This window comes from Heterocephalus glaber, unplaced genomic scaffold (genome assembly GCF_053883595.1).
Source record: "Heterocephalus glaber isolate CG9 unplaced genomic scaffold, H.glaber_assembly_v1.0 deba00000613, whole genome shotgun sequence".
NCBI classification, from domain to species: Eukaryota; Metazoa; Chordata; class Mammalia; order Rodentia; family Bathyergidae; genus Heterocephalus; species Heterocephalus glaber.
Window position 1 is genome coordinate 4116268 of NW_028258152.1, and position 19129 is coordinate 4135396.

Sequence of the window (19129 nt, forward strand, 5' to 3'; positions counted from 1 at the left end):
TGACTTTGCTTTGAGAAGAGAGCCCCGGAGCACCATGTTCTAGAAGGGCAGCCTGGAGAGTGTGTCCCTCAGAATTGGGTTCAGTGCTCAGGGATCCAGATGCTCGACCCTTACAGCCAAGAGAGGAGGAGGACTAGCTACTGGTGCAGCTGGCAGCAGGCCTGGGCACCATCCAGGCAGCACCCCAAAATGGAAGAGCCCTGGGGTCCGGAGGCTGCCACCCAGATTCCAGAAGCAGGCCTGGGAGGCCGGGCAGGGCGCCCCCGAGGGGCAGAGTGTGAAGCTGAGTGTGAAGCTGAAGGTGCAGTGGAGAGCCCAGAAGGGTGGGGAAGCCAGGAGCGTGGACTGTCTGAGGAAAGCTGCAAGGAGGGAGATGAGCCAGCCCGAGAGAGAAGCCGTGGGAGCTACAGCCACCTGCAGTGCCTTTGGGGTGGAGCCACCCAAGCCCTCTGGAGGTGACAGCTTGCCACAGATTGCAGGGGATGCTGGAAGTGGAACTGTGGGATGTAATGTTTGCTCTGCTGATTTTGGATGTACTTTGGTCCCATTCCTTTGTATCCTCCTGTTTGTATCTTTTGGAATGGTAATGTCTGTTTTGTGCCATCGTGTGTAGGTTGGAAGTGTTTAACTTTTTTCATTTGTGCAGGGGGTTGCAGCTAAGAATTTGCCTTAAATCTCAGAGGAGACTTTGGTCTTGGACTTTTCAGCAAACGCTGAAACTGTTAGGACTTCGGCAACTCTTGGAGATGGACTAAATGCTTTTTTGCCTAAAGGGATATCCCTGAGTCTTCGGGGGATCAGGGGTGGAATGTTATGGCTTGTGCTTAGCTGTTACCTCGAAGCCTCATGCTTTTTCTAGAGTACATAATTGATTCATGGTGGGGACAGGCCTGAGGGCACTAGGATTAAGGGTGTGAGTGCCCCCTGCCCTAAGTAGTCTGAATAAAAGGGGGAGAAAGACACTGTTCAGCCCCTCGTTGCTTTTCCTACTGTGTGGGCACCATGAACTGTTGGCCCTCTGCCACCCTGCCTTGGAGCCAGTTGATCATGGGCTGAAACCTCTAATGCACTGTAAGCCAAGTAAACCTTTCCCCTTAAAAAAAAAACTACTATGAGGCTGCACCCGGATTAATTAAAGGTAGAGTCCAGGTTTTACATTTTCTTCTAAAGCTCCACAGATGATCCAGTGGGCAGCCAGGCTGACAACATTTGGGAAGGAAGTTTCTGGCAGTGACTGCAACGAAGTGTCCAGCTATAATAATTAAGGTTCTCTCTGTCACTCGTCCAATAGTCTAAGCACTCCAAGTCATCTATAGGCAAAGAATAACTTTCTCTTTGTACAAAAAGTGGAGAAAACCACCATCTGTTTTACTGAATGCACACTTTATGCCAGGCCCAAGAATCTAAGAAAAATTTCTTCTTTAAAAAGATTTCTTCTGAAGTATATTGAACCAACTATACTAGATAGTATTTATAAAGATTTAGATTTATTAAAAAAACATCAGAAACATTAATTCCAGTAACTAGAAGAGAGTGTAAATTATTGCTGAATTAGGGGAGCACTGAAGAACGAAAGCTTTTGTTATGTGTAAACTGGATTTCTGATCATTATTACTTTGAAATGCTTCCATAAGAGTAACGGGACATGAAATGAATCTGAATTACCACAAGAGGTTGGTGACATATGAAATGTTCTTGTCTGCAGCCATTTCTCAGACTTGGTTTCATCTGGCAGAACTGGTGGCACTTGAGCTTTGTGCCTGGTTAGCACTGATCAGAACCTATGGTTACCCGAATAAGGCTGATGACAGCAGCCAGCTCAAGAGTCCACACAGGGGCCATGTGGAACGTGCTAACTTACACCTTCCTGTGTCCTAGCTATCAACACCACCTAAGTAGACCACACTACCTGCCCAAATTCCTCTGGTTTTTTTGTTTTGCTACCAGGGATCGAACTCGGGACCTTGTGCTTGCGAGGCAGGCGCCAGAACCACTGAGCTAAATCCCCGGCCCCCCAAATTCCTCTGAACGAGCCTTTCAAGTATGGTGTTGGCTCACTGGATTTTGAGCAAGTGATGGGAGGAATCATGGTGCCTACATACTAAAACTGGCTGCATGCTTTCACTGAGTTTTGCTGATTTCCAGGATGCCCGCGTGACTGCCTTTTCAGTTCAGAGGTTCAGAGGCTACGACAGTTGGCCACAACCACCTCCGAGTCTTACCTTCATCCAGTTTCCTCTAATGTACCACCAGGAAGAATTTCTAACGCCCTGCTAGGGATATTTAATATGAACATGTGTTGTTTACATTCAAATTACAACTGATGCAACTGAGACATGATGTGCTTGGTAAACCTTCCCTTCAGCTTCACAGACGGGCTGTAGCCCAGATGGGCCTTTTGCCCCAAGTGCCCCAAATTTACTGAGCAACTGCAATGTGCAGACCCTTGTTTGCAAACAGAGTCTGGGATTCAACATTATGGTTTGGCTGGAGCACTTAAGTCTTTCAAACTATATAGTCCTTCTCTTTGTTTTTGCTTCTAACAAACTTGGTTATGTTCAAAAGATAAGGTCACCACCAAACCTTTCTGGGGCAATGAAAAGCAGCTCAAGCAGGCAGTGGCTTAGTCCTAAAGATTATTAGCTTTAAATACAATAGAAACGCCAAGACTCCAGGGAAAAGCAAAAACGTCTAAGGTCAGCAGCTACTGTGGATTTACATTTCCCAGCTCGGCAGAGGAGTTTTCAAGTTCACCGGGTCACAGAGTTACATTTTAGCTCTGCCAATCAAGATGAGATACTGCCAGTGCTTTCCCCACGCTTCACAAATCTGGAAAATCTTTCAGCGCGGCAGGCCCAGGAGACAGCAGCAGATAAAATATCAGCACATCAGATGGTTTATAATCTCAAGATGTTGGATAATGTTCCAGTGTACTTTCTTCTCCCTTCTTTCAACCAACAAGACTGCTCAGAGCAGACAGCCTCCAGGCATACACTGCAGCATCAAAACTCAGAGACGTTTTACCCCTCGGTGTCTGAAGATGTGCCCATGACTGAAGCCTTGTGCTTAGTCATGACTGAAGCCTTTAGTTACGACTGCCTTAAAAGTCTTAAATTGGGGCATGGATGATGAATTAAAGTTCAGGGAAATGCTTTCTTCATCTGTTTGGCAGCTGACGCCACGTTTAGTACTCTTTATTGCCTCTCTGCCCCAAAGAAAATGCTGTGATTTAAACACAGTAAATATTCCTGGAGGGAAAGTTATCGACTAGATCGAAGGGACTCCACGGAGCCCAGGCAGAGGAAACAGATCATAACCCCAGGTCAACAGAAGATAAGGAAGAAGGGGATTGAGAGAAGGAAACAATACCAGTGGTGGTGGGCAATTCTACGATTTGAAGAGGAGAGGAGAAAAGAATATAGGCAGGGAGTAATCAGTCTGAAGTACGAAAGGACCGGAAGGAAAACAAAGCAGCCAAATGGATGGAGGAGACTCTGTCCCTTGGGGAGGACAGGATGGGGATGCAGGGGCAGCCTATGGCAGAAATTTGGGGTGGCTGACGGAGATGAAAATGGAAGGAAGGCTCACGTGATGGCCGGTCTCCAAAATGGAGCCGTGAGCCTCACCTGGTTTTCCCGGCCCTGTGCAGGTCTTCCTACACTGAGTGGACTGACATGTGTGACTCCTAAGGTCCCATGCAAATGCTGGGGACTGGGTTCCAAAGCTGAGTCATGGAAACAAAAGCTTCTGCATGGCACTATCTCTTTCTGATCACTTGGTTTTAGGGAAAGAGAGCTGCCATGGTTTGAGGGGCCTGGATCCTGAGGACCTGAGGCCTCTGCAAAAAGCCAGCACTAAGAGGAGCAGTCGCCTTGGAACAAGTCTTTAGGCAGCAGAAGCCCAGGCATCTTTCCTGACTGGGACAGAGCTTAAACCAAGCTGCTCCCAAATTCCTGCCCCACAGAACAGTGTAAGAAAATAAACGTTTATTGCTGCATCAAGTTGAGGTTTTGGGCTAAGTCATTCCTAGGAAAGTCATGTATAGATTAGTAATGGGGTCAGACTACATGGAGGGGCAGGGAAACAGGCGGTGGGGTGGAGGTGAGAGCCAGGAGTGGAGAGAAAAGCAGAGGAGGTCATAAAAGGTAGTTCCCTTCCAAGTGTGGCCCCCCCCCATCCTCAGCTGCAGATCCCACGACTGCTTCCTGAACACTCGCTGCACCTTAAACCCCATCTTGTCTGCTCCCGGAGAAACTGGCCTGTGACAGGGCCCTGGAATCTGCTCTCCTTGGTGGTCAACCCGCAGCCTCCTAGCCTCTGTGAAGGTCACTTTGGAAGCAAGAAAACTGAGGCTCTTTACATGCTTAAGTGCCAAGGACCCTTGCTCTGGAGGTTTTTAAATACGTAAAATGTATAGGATTCCAAAAGAAAAAAAAATCCAGCTCTGACTTCTCTCGTGTTCACTGTCCTTACTGTACACTGCTGTATGGGGATGTCTGGAAGTGAAACTTCCTCCATGTGAAACAACCTGGAAACCCCGTGATTTACAGGAAGAATAACAAAGCCATTCTGAGTCTGTTCTCCATATCTAACCCATCACAACTCTGCAGTAGGTCCTGTGAATCCTTTTCCCAAATAAGGGAAATGTGACTTGCCCAAGGTCACCGAGCTTGGCATGAGTGGCCATACCATGACCAAACCAGGCACTCTGACCACCTCAGAGCCCCATTTCCAATCACACCACCCTGCATTTCCTCCAAAGGCAGGAGGGACGTCTTCCAGGCCCTGTGTAGCTGTACACTTTTGGGTGCCCATTCTGCCCAAATCCTCTGGCTAAGTGGGAACAAAGACTTTTGTCTTGGTTGCCCTTAGCGTAGCTAGGACAGGTTGAAATATTCACAGAAGATGCAGACAAAATCAAACAAGAGTCCCACAGACCTACAGTACGACCTGGCTGAAGTGGCCCCACTGCACAGGCCTCCAGGCTCGCAGTGCACCTGGCAGGATTGTACCTGGAGCTACCTCAGCAGAGGAGGCTGGGTCTGGGCTGAAGCACCTCCTCCCTAGGTGACAAGCACCAAGAGTGGCTCCACCTTTCAGGAAGGCCGGATTCCTTAAATCGAAACAAAAGCGAGCCAAGTTCTGGCACCTAGGGAATCGGTTCTGTGTAGGGGCCCAAGAGGGGCCTGCTGCATGGCCTTTCCCTTTAGTAACTTGTTGTACACATTTTTGGTCTCACTGTATTGCTTCTATTCACGTGTTTATCGCCCTGGTCTTGCTTGCTGCCCATGCCTCGGACTGGCAGCACTTACAAGCACAGGCTCTGCTTTCAGAGCCAGCCTTGCCACTGTGCCCACATCATGGCCTTGGTCACAGGCCCTGCAGGTAACATCACCTCACAGCCACACATCTGCTGGGCCTGGACCACACTATCCATCCCCACCCCGTGCCAATCTGGACGGTACCCAGCTCCACTGCTGACTTCCAAAGAAAACCCTACCCACTGGTCAATTCTGTCGAAAGGTTTACGGGGTAGAAATGCTAGGCATGTCAGTGGACTCGTTCACTTTCAGAGTGTTCGCATCAGATGCCTATAAACAAGCACTTCCCCTGGGTCTCTCAGGAAGGGCTGTCAAGAGATGTCTCCTCTGTCTTTCTACTCTCTTCATCCAGCCTTCCTGGAACCCCAAGATCTCTACCTGCACTCCAATCCAGCCCTCCTTGCCCCAACCTTCCTTTATGCAGAGCATCTGTCTGAACCAGGTGCTCAGTAGCAAACACGCTCTCCCACGGGACTTACAGAGCGCATCTCCTCAGTGTCCTCCGTGCGGCCAGAAGCAGGCCCAGCAGTGACAGGGAACAGTGAGGATCGCACAGGTTAAAGCTCAACCAGCCCCATGGACCTTGGGCAATCACTTCCCACCTCTGCACCTCAGCTGCTCCTATAAACGAGGGCTGAGCTGACTGAGGGGACTGAGGCGGCCTGAGGACACGCACAGTTTTCACCTGCTGTGGTTTTTGATAAGTACCGTCAAAAAACCCCTCCTCTGACTTAGCTTTCTTCCAGCTCCTGAGTTCTCTGGCTGAAGAGGCCCGACCTTGGACCTCCCTCTCTATCCGTGCAGAATCCAATCTGAGCAAGAATCCTGCTATGTCCTTTTAGGGAAGACCTTGCCGGCTGGCATCTGGCTTGCTGTATCACTCTGGCTGCGTTTAGCAATAACCCCATCAGGTCAGCTTAGCCAGAAATCCCTGGCCCCTGATGTTTCCTCTCCGACATCTACCACCCCTGTACCCCACCCTGCTCCTTTGCTCCACGCCTCTGCTTGTCCTTGCTGGCTCTGGGGATGAGCCCAATCTTCCCCCTCACTACAAGACCCCGTTACAGTGGTTCATTTGCCCATCAGAACCCTTCTCCTTTCCCCAATGGGTGAAGTCTCCCCAACCATCTGTAACAAGAGGCAGAACTTGGTGAATTTTTTAACACTGCCCAGGCAAGACCACAATTATAATCAGGGTCACTATAGTTTGGACTGGAAGCATCCCGCAAAGATCCACATGGTAAAGGCTTGCTCCCCAGGGAGGCCCTCTGGATAGAGCCTGGAGGTGAGGCCTGGGGAGGGTCCTGTGCCCCCCATGGGGGCTACAGGGCTCTAGTCCCTTCCTTTCTCCCTTGCTGCTTCCTGGCTGCCATGAGGCAAGGGATTCTGTTTTGCCACACACTCCTGTCACAATGTGTTACTTCCCCGAAGACCCAAAAGCAACGAGGCCAACAAATCTTCTATTGAAACCTCCAAAGCAGTGGTGATCCAATGCAAGTCTTTTCTCTCTGTAAGTTGATGATCTCAGACCCTTTGTTACAATACTAGAAGGCTGACTAACACAGAGGTGCAACCCTCAGCTGTCCTGATGTCTTTCAGTTGTAGGTTTAAAGAACCTTAATTATTTGATTAACATCCTATTTTTTAGAATCCCACTCTGAAAAACTTATTTGCAGTTTGAAGAAAGTTTTGCTTCCTCTACTGGCTTTGGTTCAGACCCTCAAAGAATATGATCTTTAATGACCACACAAGAATGGGCCAAAGCTGTCTTTTTTCACAAGGCTATTAAGGACATGAGTACTTTTTAAAGAGGGCTGTTTCTATATTCCTCATGTCTTTTTCTATGAGCAAATGAAAGTGACACCAATAATCTGAGCTCAGATACCTATCACTTATTTTCATTTTCAGTGCTTTCAATGTTCCCACCAAAATATAAATTACCAAGCATTAGCATAAGGGGGTGGTGGTGACAGAACAGCACATTCTGCTTACTGTTGACATCACTGCACTTAATTCCTAGTGAGAAAAACTTGGACAGGAAAAAGCCATCTATGCAGGAAGATGCAACGCCACACACCTATAATCCCAGCACTGTGGGAGGCTGAGGCAGGAGGATCCCAAGTTTTAGGCCGTCTCAAATATATAAAGGTGTAGAGATGTAACTCAGAGCAAAAGCCCTGCTGTAGGTTCAGTCCCCAGCGAGTGTGTAGGTGGGGGTGAGGGGAGTCTGCCCAAAGCTATGTCCCAGTAGACACAGAATGCAGCCTGGGATTGGTTTGCTTGCTTTTTGGGGTCAAGTCTCTGATTCTCTGGAACCCAATTATCTATCCCCCGAACCATTAAAGCATCCAGCTAGGATAAATAGTTCCTGCCCATGAAAACCAGTTCTCCATTGTCAGATATTCCCTCTTAATTGATCTCAATAAGCTATTTTAAATGAACAAATGCCAAGGAAAATGCACAGCACTAACACATGGTAATTATCTATAATTCTTCATTTTTAATGTCACTGAAAAGAAAAAAGTAATGCACACATGGACAGATGCTGACTAGAGCTTTACAAAGACATCAAAATTAGGGTATTGGGTAGAGTCGAGTAACTTGCCTATAAATCTGCTTGAAAAGCAGGTTTTCATCCCAGTGAAAATAGATGCCACAGCTGGGAACTGGGAAGCGTAAAACCTCAACAAGGCAGGGACCTGGAAAACAGGAAATGGCTAGAGATGGGGCCTAAAAGCTAAATCAGACTCATTGAGCTACTAAATATTTAAGGTAAATTTTGGTGATTTTGAGAAGAGGAGAAAGAGACAACATAGCTTTTTAGACAGGGTGTTTTGTTTTTGACAAATTAAAGAACTATAATCCCATTTTAAAGGTCACTTAAAATCAGTCATCCTCATTGAACAGATGAGAAACAAATCTGGAGGTTTTGGAGCTATGAACATGAACTCACAGCCTCAGGAATGGGGAGGGGCTGAGGCAGCCACAGGAAGACACTGCTCTTTATTTTACTTACAATCTCATCTGCAAGTGGGCATTTAATAAGCAGACGATCTCTCTCTCTCTCTCTCTCTCTCAGAGCAGTGATAAAAAACCCTTGAGCATTTACTATGTCCTACATGCTGGGGTTGTTGCAGAAATGAAAGTATATCCAGCACAGAACTACTGTAACAAGTTCACCTTATTTTTCAACAAATGTAGTCACATTTGAAAGACTCCTTGGATCTTCTTTCCTTAAGTGCAAGTGACCTTGCGCTCTGTGCAGGGATGGGTGGGTGCACACAGCGTCCTGCGTACTTCTGTGAGGGTACAGTGCCAGCCCTGAAGCCGTGCTCTCTATTGCCATTAAGCAGGACCAACTGACGCAGTGCCAACAAAAGAAAAGGACCATCTTGGGCTCAGAGGTGACAATGAACGGAGAAGAAATAAGGGAGCCCAGGTTACTCATGGGTAATTGAAAGGGGGGGAGAGTGGCCAAGACCCAGGGTGATCAAAGACGAAGGTCCTCACCTCATGATCCCATGCAGCCCTACATCAAGGACCCCACTTCCACCCTGGAGTGACTTTTTTCTTTTTGTTATGGGATGGAACCCAAGGGTGCTCTACCACTGAGTTACATCTCTGGCCTTTTTTAATTTTTATTGTGTGATGGAGTCTTGCTAGTAAGTCGTCAAACTCATGATCCTTCTGCCTCAGCCTCCTGAGTTCTAGCTAGGATCACAGGCGTGTACCACATCTGGCTAATAAATGACTTTGCATGTGGCTCCTTAGAGCCACTTGTCTTTTGCATTAACAAATGATGCAACAACTGGAACTAGAAAAGAGGTGAATCACCCCAAATTTTTTTTAACCCCAAATTATTTTTACTGTCTCTTTAAAGATACTCAGATTAATAACAGTGCACTTCCAAACCATCATGGAGAAAACAAGCTGGAAAAGAAATCTGAAAATAATTAACCAATTAGTGATTTTTAATTTACATAACTTTTTTGGGAATTGACAATTAAGAATTCCATCAAAACCATCACAAATTTACCGATGCCAACTCAGTGCTTCAGAAATGTACCTGGCTCTCGTGATAAATATCAGGAGTTTCCAGTAATTAGGAGTAGGTGAGAGCTACGTGCTCTTTACCCCCAAACTTACTGTCAGTGTCAGTCCGAATTCCATCAGAGGACCTCAGTGAGCCGGCACAAACACAGGCAGAATTTCCGGCAGAATTTCTCTTTTTGTACTCAGGCACTTAGAGGAGCATCCCGAGTTCACTCAGGAACACACGCCATTCTCAGGGGAGGACAAACAAAGCTCACAGTTGAGTGGAGAATGTGATGGTCCACAAAGTGGGGCAACCACAGACCTCATGCACTGCTTTGATGGCATCAGGATGCTGGGCCAAATAGGTTCTGATTCCTTATGCATTCAAGGCTGGTGGGTCTACCTACCATTCAGTTTACTGATAGAAAACACTCTTCAACATCCATTTGTGGGAATAATGTGGGTATTCTTTTAGAATGCACAAAGTCAAATTATGTTAGTGCCTCCTTAATATTAAAATCCTGATTCTAAGTAAGATTTTTTAAAGAATTATGGTGTTCTCCAAGATTCTGCCATTACAAACCATTTTGACAACTGGAAAAGTATTTATTGTACTTACTCATGTTATGTTCAATCCTAACCACAACCTGGCATTCCTGTTTTAGAGATGAGAACACTTTAGTTGGGAGAAGTTAAGAAAGTTGGGCAAAATTACAACAGGACCCAGCATTCAAAGCTGGTTCTGCCTGACTCCAAATCCCTACACATTTTTCTGTCTGTTACTGCACTCAAGCCCCTAGACAAATGTAAAGTGTTCGAGTACACAATTCAAAATAGCAAAATCAGACAAACACATCACTGATCCTATTTCATACCTTCAATCCTCTGAAACTTCCTGGGCTGGTTGGAGAGGAGCTGGAGGATTTTGTAGATTTAGGAGTGGAAAGTTGGCTGCTGGGAGTTCCGTTAACTGACCAGGAGACAACAAAGGAGACAGAGATAATCAAAACCCAAAAGAGCTAGATTGTGTGAAACCACTGAACACATGCACAATATTGCTCCAATAAAACTTCAGTTTACTTAAAGCTCAAAGCAGATGGCAAATCAGCAAAAAGCAAAAATAATGTATTCCATTGCATTACAGACAAAAAAAATCAGACAAGGAGTGAAACTACAATTATCTTCAATAATAGTTTTCCAACAGTGATATAAACAAACATCTAAGACATAGTGGAATTAGAGGTTTGTGGGAGAACTTGTCCATATGTCCTGGCTCTCAAGAGGTAAAGGACTGGCTGCTACATTACGATTTACCAGGAAGGTTGTTCCATAACCTCCAAGATCCATCCACTGTCTTCCTGTATCCCAGCCTGAATGACGACAAGTTCTGACAGCTCTCGTGAATCAATTGCACCACAACCCAAACATATTTTCTGAATATGTTTTTGTTTTTTTTTACTGAAGATTGACCCAGGGCCTCACACCTGCTAAGCACATGCTCTACACAGCCCCGCACCTCCACCCCCTCAGTACGTTCCTCCTGGAAAGGGAAAATTACTTATTGTTTCCTTTAATCTTTACTTAGTTGCTTGAAGGCCATAAAAGGCCTTCCTCAACTTTTTAAAAAATCTATACTAGTTATTTCTAATTCCTTCCATTTTGTTTCCTTCACGGCTTAATTTCCTCATTACTTAGCAAATCCCTGTAGTTTTTCTATACGGCCCCTCCAAACCTCCATAAACTTCCTTGGTTGAAATCCTGATTTAGATTCCATGCCAGGAAAAGTATGGCTGACACTTCTTCAGAGGAAGGTTAATTCACACTGTGTTTTACAGAATGCTGGTTACATGCTGGTTACACAATGCTGGTGCACATCCTGACTGTGTCACCTGGATCTATTTCTGCAGGGACTTTGCAAAGCTGGTTTAACATCTACTATTAGTTTTTCCTCCTCGAAAGAGTACTTATAATCCCTTTTATTAATAATCCTCAAAGCTTTTGAATGAATACTGCCATTCATCTTTATGGATAAAAAAGCAAAATCTGTCTGGCTTTTTTTTTTAAAACATGAGAGAGTGCTAGATGATTCTAATAAGTATAAAAAGCCAAATGCAGAGATAAAGGCCCAAAAGTGAGTACCAGTCCTTAAATATATTTAGATCATCTGGATCAACAAATATTTATGATTAGATGGATCATCTATAGACAGATATATCTGTACTCATAGTCATTATTATATCACTCACTTTAAAAACTCCGTAAACATGGGCCGGGGATTTAGCTCAGTGGTTCCGGTGTCTGCCTTGAAAGCGCAAGGTCCCGAGTTTGATCCCCGGTACCAAAAAAAAAAACTCAGTAAATGTGACACTTTTCACTGATTTTTAAATTTCCAAACTTTAATTTTTCTAATTCTAAATTACTCAGTTCAGCTTTCTAGATTTTCTTAACAAACTTATGTGGTACTTTGAGTACAAGTAACTGCACAATTGGAAACATTTAAGAGTATTCAGCAGCCCTTATTATTTCTCAATTGAGTTAATTTCAATTAATGTTATTTCTTTTAAAATAAAGTAGGTGAAACATAAAGGCAATGACACGATCTATCTGTATGGCACTATACTGCCATCGTAAGTTTTTTCCCAAGTGGCAGCATGTACAACGTCAAGGGTGCCTGCCCCTGCAAACTGTGAGCCTTGGATGATGACGACCTGCTTTCTGTAACAAAGGTACCATTTCGAGCCAGGCATGGTGGCACAGGCCCATAATCTCAGCACTCTGGAAGGCTGAGGCAGCAGGATCCCAACTGAGCAGTTCAGAGGTTTAGCAAGACTGTCTCAAAGTAAATTTTTAAAAAATTGAAAAGGGTTGAAAGTATAGCTCAGTGCAAAGGCCCTGGGTTCAATCCCTACAACTGCAAGAAAAAAGAAAAAGTTTTTAAAATAGTGCCACTCTGCCGGGTCCGCTGATAATGCAGGAAGGAGGCTGTGCATGTTTGGGGCTGGAAGTACACAGGAAACCTGCACCTTCTGCTCAGTTTTGCTGTGAACCTAGAAACTGCTCTAATAACTGGTCTCTAAAATATTTATTTCAAAGGATTCACATAAAAGAGAGATTACTGTGAATGATAAATTAGAAAGCTTGCTGTGAGCCCAGAATGAATTTCATTTTTTTCTTTCCTCCAACCCACGCGACAATCAGCTCCTCATTATCAGCACTGTCAGCTTTCACTCCTATTCAGACACCATGCTGACAGCAAAGGCTTCCTTGAAATGGGCACAGAAAAGGGACGAAAGGGGGGAAATCTGTTCCTGCACATGGCTGTATCTCTAGCAAAGAGAAAATCCACTCCTTGCCTAAACAACGTGTCTTAGCAAGATTCACTGCCAACCATTTAACCCACATCAGTAATAACCGTGTGGCCGTATTTCCCCCAAACTCACATTCACTCTAAAGAGCACTAGCTGTGTGTGGCCTCACAGTTCTCAATAGCATCTGCAAGGTTCTAAAGTGTTCTCGAGTGAGAAGTCCTGAATTCCGTCTACTTGCACACTTCTCTGCAGTGCGGGTAGCTAAATGGACTCTGGACAGCACCATGTGGCAGCTGCCACACCACTGCTGCAGCCCACAAGGATCCGGCATCTTCACAACACTCCCCACTGCTCCACCCCTCTCCTGATTTTCCCTCCTAAAATCTTATCCCTTTCCACTCAACAGTAAGATAGAAACGTGGGGGGCAGCTTTTTGTTTCTTTATTGGCTCTAAATAATTTTTATCTTGTAGACTATGAAAGATTCACAAGCCTGAAACACAAAATAAGAATTTTTAAGGCTTAAATTACAGTAACAACCCATTTATGTTACCCAGAATTGACGTCTATTAGCTGAAAAGGGGGAGAGTGGCCAAGACTATTTTGGTAGAGATTTGTTGAAGGGTTCAGTGAATCAGAAGACTTCATTCAAATTAGCCCTTTGGCCCCACAATTAAAAGGGTACCATATTATGTTTACAAAGTTACTTGCTCTGTTTGAAATTCCAATCATTCCCTTGGAATTCTCTTTAAGCCACGTTGCCAAGCTGGCCTTGAACTCCTAGGATCAAATGGTCTTCCTGCCCAGCCGCCCCGGTAGCTGGGAGGACAGGTGTATACCAGCACACCAGCCTTTCTTACAAATTTTAAAATGGCAACAAGTATGGCACAGTCTGTAAAGGCAAGTGATACTACTTCCGGCACTGTGGCTTCTAATAATACAAAACTCTTTCTCTCCACTGACAGAGAATGGGGAAAACAGTATGGATACGGATATGCTTGATGGACACCATGAGCAGCTTTCTTCAGAATCTCAGTGAAGTGCCAGTCGTTGGCTCCAGCTTGCAGAGTTCTGTAATAGCAGTAAGTACTGAATATACTTTGATTTAAACTCTTATAAGAGCACTGGTCCTCGGAAATGTGATTTTAAAATCCCACAACTTCTACCTACTCTATCCAAATACGGGTTCTGCATACTAGTGTACTGGTGTATGCAGAATGCTACAGTTGTCCTTAATCAGTTTTTAACCACACCAAATTCAAGTATAATTTTTTCGATTAATCATTTATGCACAATAGTAGGCTCGTGATGGAGCAGTCCGTCTGCAGGGCAAATGTGGCAGTGAAACATAGTTCAGCCTGCTAATTTTCCTCTCTGGACCATAGTGGACAAAACTGAATTGCTCATATCTGAATTTTAGACCATTCTCTCCATTTTCATTTAATTACTTTACTGATGTGATAAGCATTTGTAAGCCTATCCCTTAAGAGAAAAGCTAGGAAATCTATATCCACCATGTGATCTTCCCCAGGTCATTGTGTTTATGCAAATTTCATATATCAGCTTTCCTAGTTTTAAGATATTTTACAGAGAGAGAGCATAATGCAATTTAAAATAAGGTCAATGGCCGAGAGACACATCTTTAAAATATTCTAAGTGTCAACTGTCGTATGTTCAAAGAGAGTACTGAGTCTGTAACTTTATGAAAATAATTATCTGAAAACTAAAAAGTACAGGGCTGCCTTCTTATAATACAGGAAACACCTCATAATCCTATTCTAGCGTATTCTATTATCAAACACTTTGAATTCTAAGATTTAAATGAGTCCTAAGCACTTAACCCCAGGAAGGGAATGGAGAGAAGCAAAGTATACTTGTTTCTATAGCCATTTTGTGTTCCTAACACACGCTAGCACTTTTTCAGTAATAAAAACATTTCCAAGCTGAACTAGAACACAGACCCCCGTGTGGTGACGATGTCTCCTCAATTGCTGCATCTCAACTACACACGGATTGGCACTGGGCAATCTTCTGATAACTGTCCCTCTAATGAACAAACGAGGCTGAGGTGTTCTGCACACTGAGAAGCATTTCATACTGCACAGATGTACACTGGAATAAGCCAGATACATTCATGGAAATGGAGCAAAAGGAAACAGAAATGGGCAAAAGACAAAAACAAAACTCAGCACAGCGACAAAGCCATAATGCTCACGGCTCACCTGGGGATTTGGCTGAAGAATAGGCACTGGAGTAGTGGCCACCTCTCTTTACTGTACACATGCAGTATATACAAGCAGAGGAGACAGTAAGGAGAGTGGTTATTCAGCGATCTAAACGTGTATACAGAAACAAGGGTAAAACAGCCTGCCCTAAGAAGAAAGACATGGGGCCCAAGGGACACAGAGAAAAGTGGAATGTCCAAAAAAGTCTACAAAGTTTGATGCGCAAAATGGTCTTTATTGGTATTATGTTGATGTATTCTAGATATCGGGAAAAGCATTGGGAAAGCAAATTATTCTTAATTACTATAAATAAACCCATAGAATCAAGTTTTTGAGATATTTATGTAGTTTTTAATGTTTAAAAAATGCCCACTCAGAATTGTGACAAATTTATAGGCTTAGGACCTGAAAGAAACTTACTCAGAGGAATATCTAACTCTTAAATAAGTACTACCTTCCAACAATAATCATGGCTACTATTATATTGCTCAATGAAGAAAAGGCCCGCAGAAACTTATCAAGTCCATGTATTTCTGTGTGAAGTCAATGTTTTACACCAGAAAAGATATTAAGAAAATAAATGTGGTCAAAATGTGAAACCTTTCCATGTAAACAGCAGAAGGGTTCAGATAATAGGGTTTTCTTGAGAACATGAAGAACAAAAACATGCAAGTCTCTCAGAAGACTCACAGCTTTGGAAAACAGACCTAACCTTTTGGTTTTAAAAATCACCTCTATTGAGGGGCCGGGGATTTAGCTCAGTGGTTCAGCTGCCTGCCTCGAAAGCATAAGGACCCAAGTTTGATCCCCAGTACCCAAAAAATACATAAATAAAATAACCTCTATCTGCTGTTCCGAAACCTGGCTGTGCACAAGCCTGGCACCAATTCCTGCTTCACCAACATTCAAGAAAACTGAAGGAGAAGGACCTGTCTGTGCCGTGAGCGGCCACCACCCTTCACTCATACCTGAAGCTGGCGATTTGCTGCGACGAGAAGGCCCAGGGCTTTTGGATCCAGAATACTTAACAGCTGAGGATCGAGAGTAAGACGACTTCAGGACCCGGCATTCTGGTCAGGAACAGAAGAGCATTCAGTACATGAAGTTTTAGCAGAGCAGAAAGGCATGCCACATGCGACCATGGTCCACTATGCCCATGTACTACTGGACAGCTTCCCTGTTTCTGAGTGGGGTATCACTATGTGGTTCAGGCCGCCCTCCAACTCACAATGACCCTCCTGCCTCAGCCTCCCCGCAGTTCTAAGACTGCAGCAGTCCACCACTGAACCCGGCTGTCTGACAGTGCCACTGTAATACTGGGATCAAACCCAGGGCCATGCACATACTAGGCAGCTGCTCTACTGGGCTACATCCTCAGCCCAACTAAATAGCTTTGATGTACAAAGCAACCGAACAAAAGTACACCTGAGGTTATCTTCAGTTAGGCTGCAGAACCCGTGGCACTGGCTCACACTTCCAGATGAAGTTCTTGGTGAACACGGGATCCCAGGGACCTAACTTGATACACAGGTCCTGACCTGCACGTGTGGAATTTTCTAAATCAGCAGCACTAACAAGCAAAGACTATATGGTCATCATCTTCTCCAGCTCCTTGGCTTTTATTTTGAATGGATAAAGGACCCCTGACTGTCTTACTTTCCATCTTCCAAAAATACAGTGCACTGGGGCCGGGGATTTAGCTCAGTGGTTCCGCCACCTGCCTCACAAGCAAGCACAAGGTCCCAAGTTTGATCTCTGGTACCAAAAAAAAAGGGCAGTGCATAGAAAAATGAGGAAAATCACTTTAATCAATAATTTATCTTTCTGTAAGTTGCCAAATAAAAGTGTTTGGAGTTCCAGAGTACTAATTACAGCTAGAATAATCTCTTCTAATTCGAATAACTAACAACAGGAGTTTTAGAGTCACGTAGATTTTCGGTGAATCGTGGACCTGATGTTTGCTAACTAGGAGACCTCAGTGTCTTCCCCAAGAAACTGATAAGACCAAAATCTATTTCATAGCCTTGTTATAAGAGTGAAGTTAGATAAAATATTGTCTTAATTTACTTTAAAATATTTCAATTTATGAAGAATAAAATGTGAGTTAGTTTCTAATCGGTACCCCAGGGGCAGTGGACTCACATGTGGAGCACACTAGTCAGGAAAATAATACGGGGCATCTGAGAAATCTAATCAAACCCTTACACAAAGGGAACAATGGCAACTTCTGCTTAATTAGCACGGTGGAAGTCAGAAAGCCTTCTGCGGGAGGACCTCTTCCAAACATTTGAAAGGCAGTGCTAGCTTTTATGAGCAGGATAGGTAAACATTTAGAGCAAATAACCTGGGAGTTCACAGCTATACCTTGGGCTTAGAGTCAGAGCTGGTCCTGCACCTGGCTTTTCTGAGACTTTATAACTTGGCTAAGATTAGCCTAGCCAAATTCTACACATTCTGAGTGGATCTTTAATGCAGGATGTTGTCAGAAGCTTAACAAATGTTTTGTTCTTGTTAATATTACCCAACTAAACCTGGAATGTATCATTTGGTTTCTGTATCTCAACTTTCAATGTGATGACTATTGCTACCGAAGTATTATGGAACTAAAGCTAAAATTAATAAAGATATAAAATACAGTTGATAACATTAGGCAGGGAAAAACTCAAGGTCTCAAGACAAACTAAACAGACCCATTCCAAAGGGGCATGAACTGAAGCCTTCTTTCTTCTCTCAGAAGTTGGTTCAAGTAACAATGACCTGGGCGGAAGGACATGACACTCCTTGAAGGCCCACTCAATCAGACCAATCATATAAAGAGAGTCTGAGCCCTCATTCGGAGCACCTGGCATACTGGTACTTGTCTACCTTCAGGCTTTAAGTTACCTTCCTTCTCTACTGCTCTAAAAATCTACCGCTTTACAATAAACTCTGCCCACACTCTGTACAACTGCCTGTGTCTTGTCTAGATCCTCTCATCAAAGACACAAAGAAGGGCCAGGGATTTAGCCCAGTGGTTCCACTGCCTGCCTCAAAGCACAAGGTTCCAAGTGTGATCGCTGGTACCAAAACAAATAAACAAACAAACAAAGACACAAAGAACCAAGCAGCCTCACTGGCTCCTTGCAGTAGTTGGACCTGGCTTCCAGGTGACAACAGGTAAGTGTATTTCTGTAGACCTTAACCTCACAGCACAGGGCATAAAAAGGACATTACCTACAAGTAAGGCCTGTATACTGAGATTATCAACTTAAAGTAGGGCCTCTCTAATGGAGTAATACAATATAGAAACACTTAAGGAAATACAGCAGAGGTGAAAAACAAAACAGAGGATAGGCAAACTGCAAGCTATGAATAACTGATACAGTATAACAAGAAAGAATGGCACAAGATGTTTTAATACCACAGAATGAATCATCTCAAATTTTAAAAAGTGATGACAGGCATGGTGCTACATGCCTGTAATCCTAGCACTCGGGAGGGGAGGCTGAGGCAGGAGAATCACCACAAATCTGAGGTCAGCCTGGGCTATATAGTGAGTTCAAGGCCAGCCTGAACTACATACTATGAGACTCTGTCTCAAAAAACAAAACAAAACTCAAATTTTAAAATTCATAGATTATCACTATTTACGTGGCAATATATTTCTCTAATTCTGGACTGCCACAACCACTGTGACTCTAAGTCATCTAATGTTCATCTACTTTTTTTTACAGACAATATTCCCCAAATGTAAGAGTGAGACTGTATCTCTAAGATCGCTCTCCTCTGTGAAATGTTATGTTTGCATAATTTTACCTCACTTAAAGATTATCAGCTAAAACAACCACTATTAGGTAATAGGTTTGAAGTAATAAAGATAATAAAGTCATATTCATAGAATCAATAACATTTGAAATCGCTTAGATCATTGCTAATTAGTTGAAAACTCCATACACTGACAAAAATTAAGAAAAAAGGACTTTTTCCATTCTACCCACAAAACAGCTTTTTCCCCCAAAATATATAAACAATGCATGTATTCTTTTGTTTGTAATGTTTTAATAAAACCAATGAGATAAAAAAGAAACCTTAGATCCTCACCATTAACAATTTAGCTATTACTCTTTATAGTCTTTGGTTTGTGTGTTTACGGTACTGGGGAGTGAATCCAGGCACTCTACCCCTGAACTGCCTCCCCAGCACTTTTCTAAAAAGTAGTACTGAAGACTCAATCCAGAGCCTTCCAACTGAGCTACATCCCC

At 43.9% G+C, this 19129-nt stretch overlaps 1 protein-coding gene across 7 annotated transcripts in view; it reads right to left on the minus strand.

Annotated features, from left to right (window-relative positions):
- Nucleotides 1–19129, minus strand: part of Dclk2 (doublecortin like kinase 2) — a 148478-nt gene that overhangs the window by 36345 nt on the left and 93004 nt on the right. For 4 of the 7 annotated variants that reach the window (XM_004869160.4, XM_004869161.4, XM_087205728.1 and 1 more), the window contains exons 4-6: nucleotides 15857–15958; nucleotides 14886–14936; nucleotides 10232–10326 (exon numbers count right to left, since the gene is read on the minus strand). In XM_004869160.4, coding sequence (XP_004869217.1) covers nucleotides 10232–10326; nucleotides 14886–14936; nucleotides 15857–15958 — 248 coding nt within the window. The remainder of the gene's footprint in view (nucleotides 1–10231; nucleotides 10327–14885; nucleotides 14937–15856; nucleotides 15959–19129) is intronic. The other 3 variants (XM_004869163.4, XM_004869162.4, XM_087205726.1) reach the window with 1 other exon arrangement.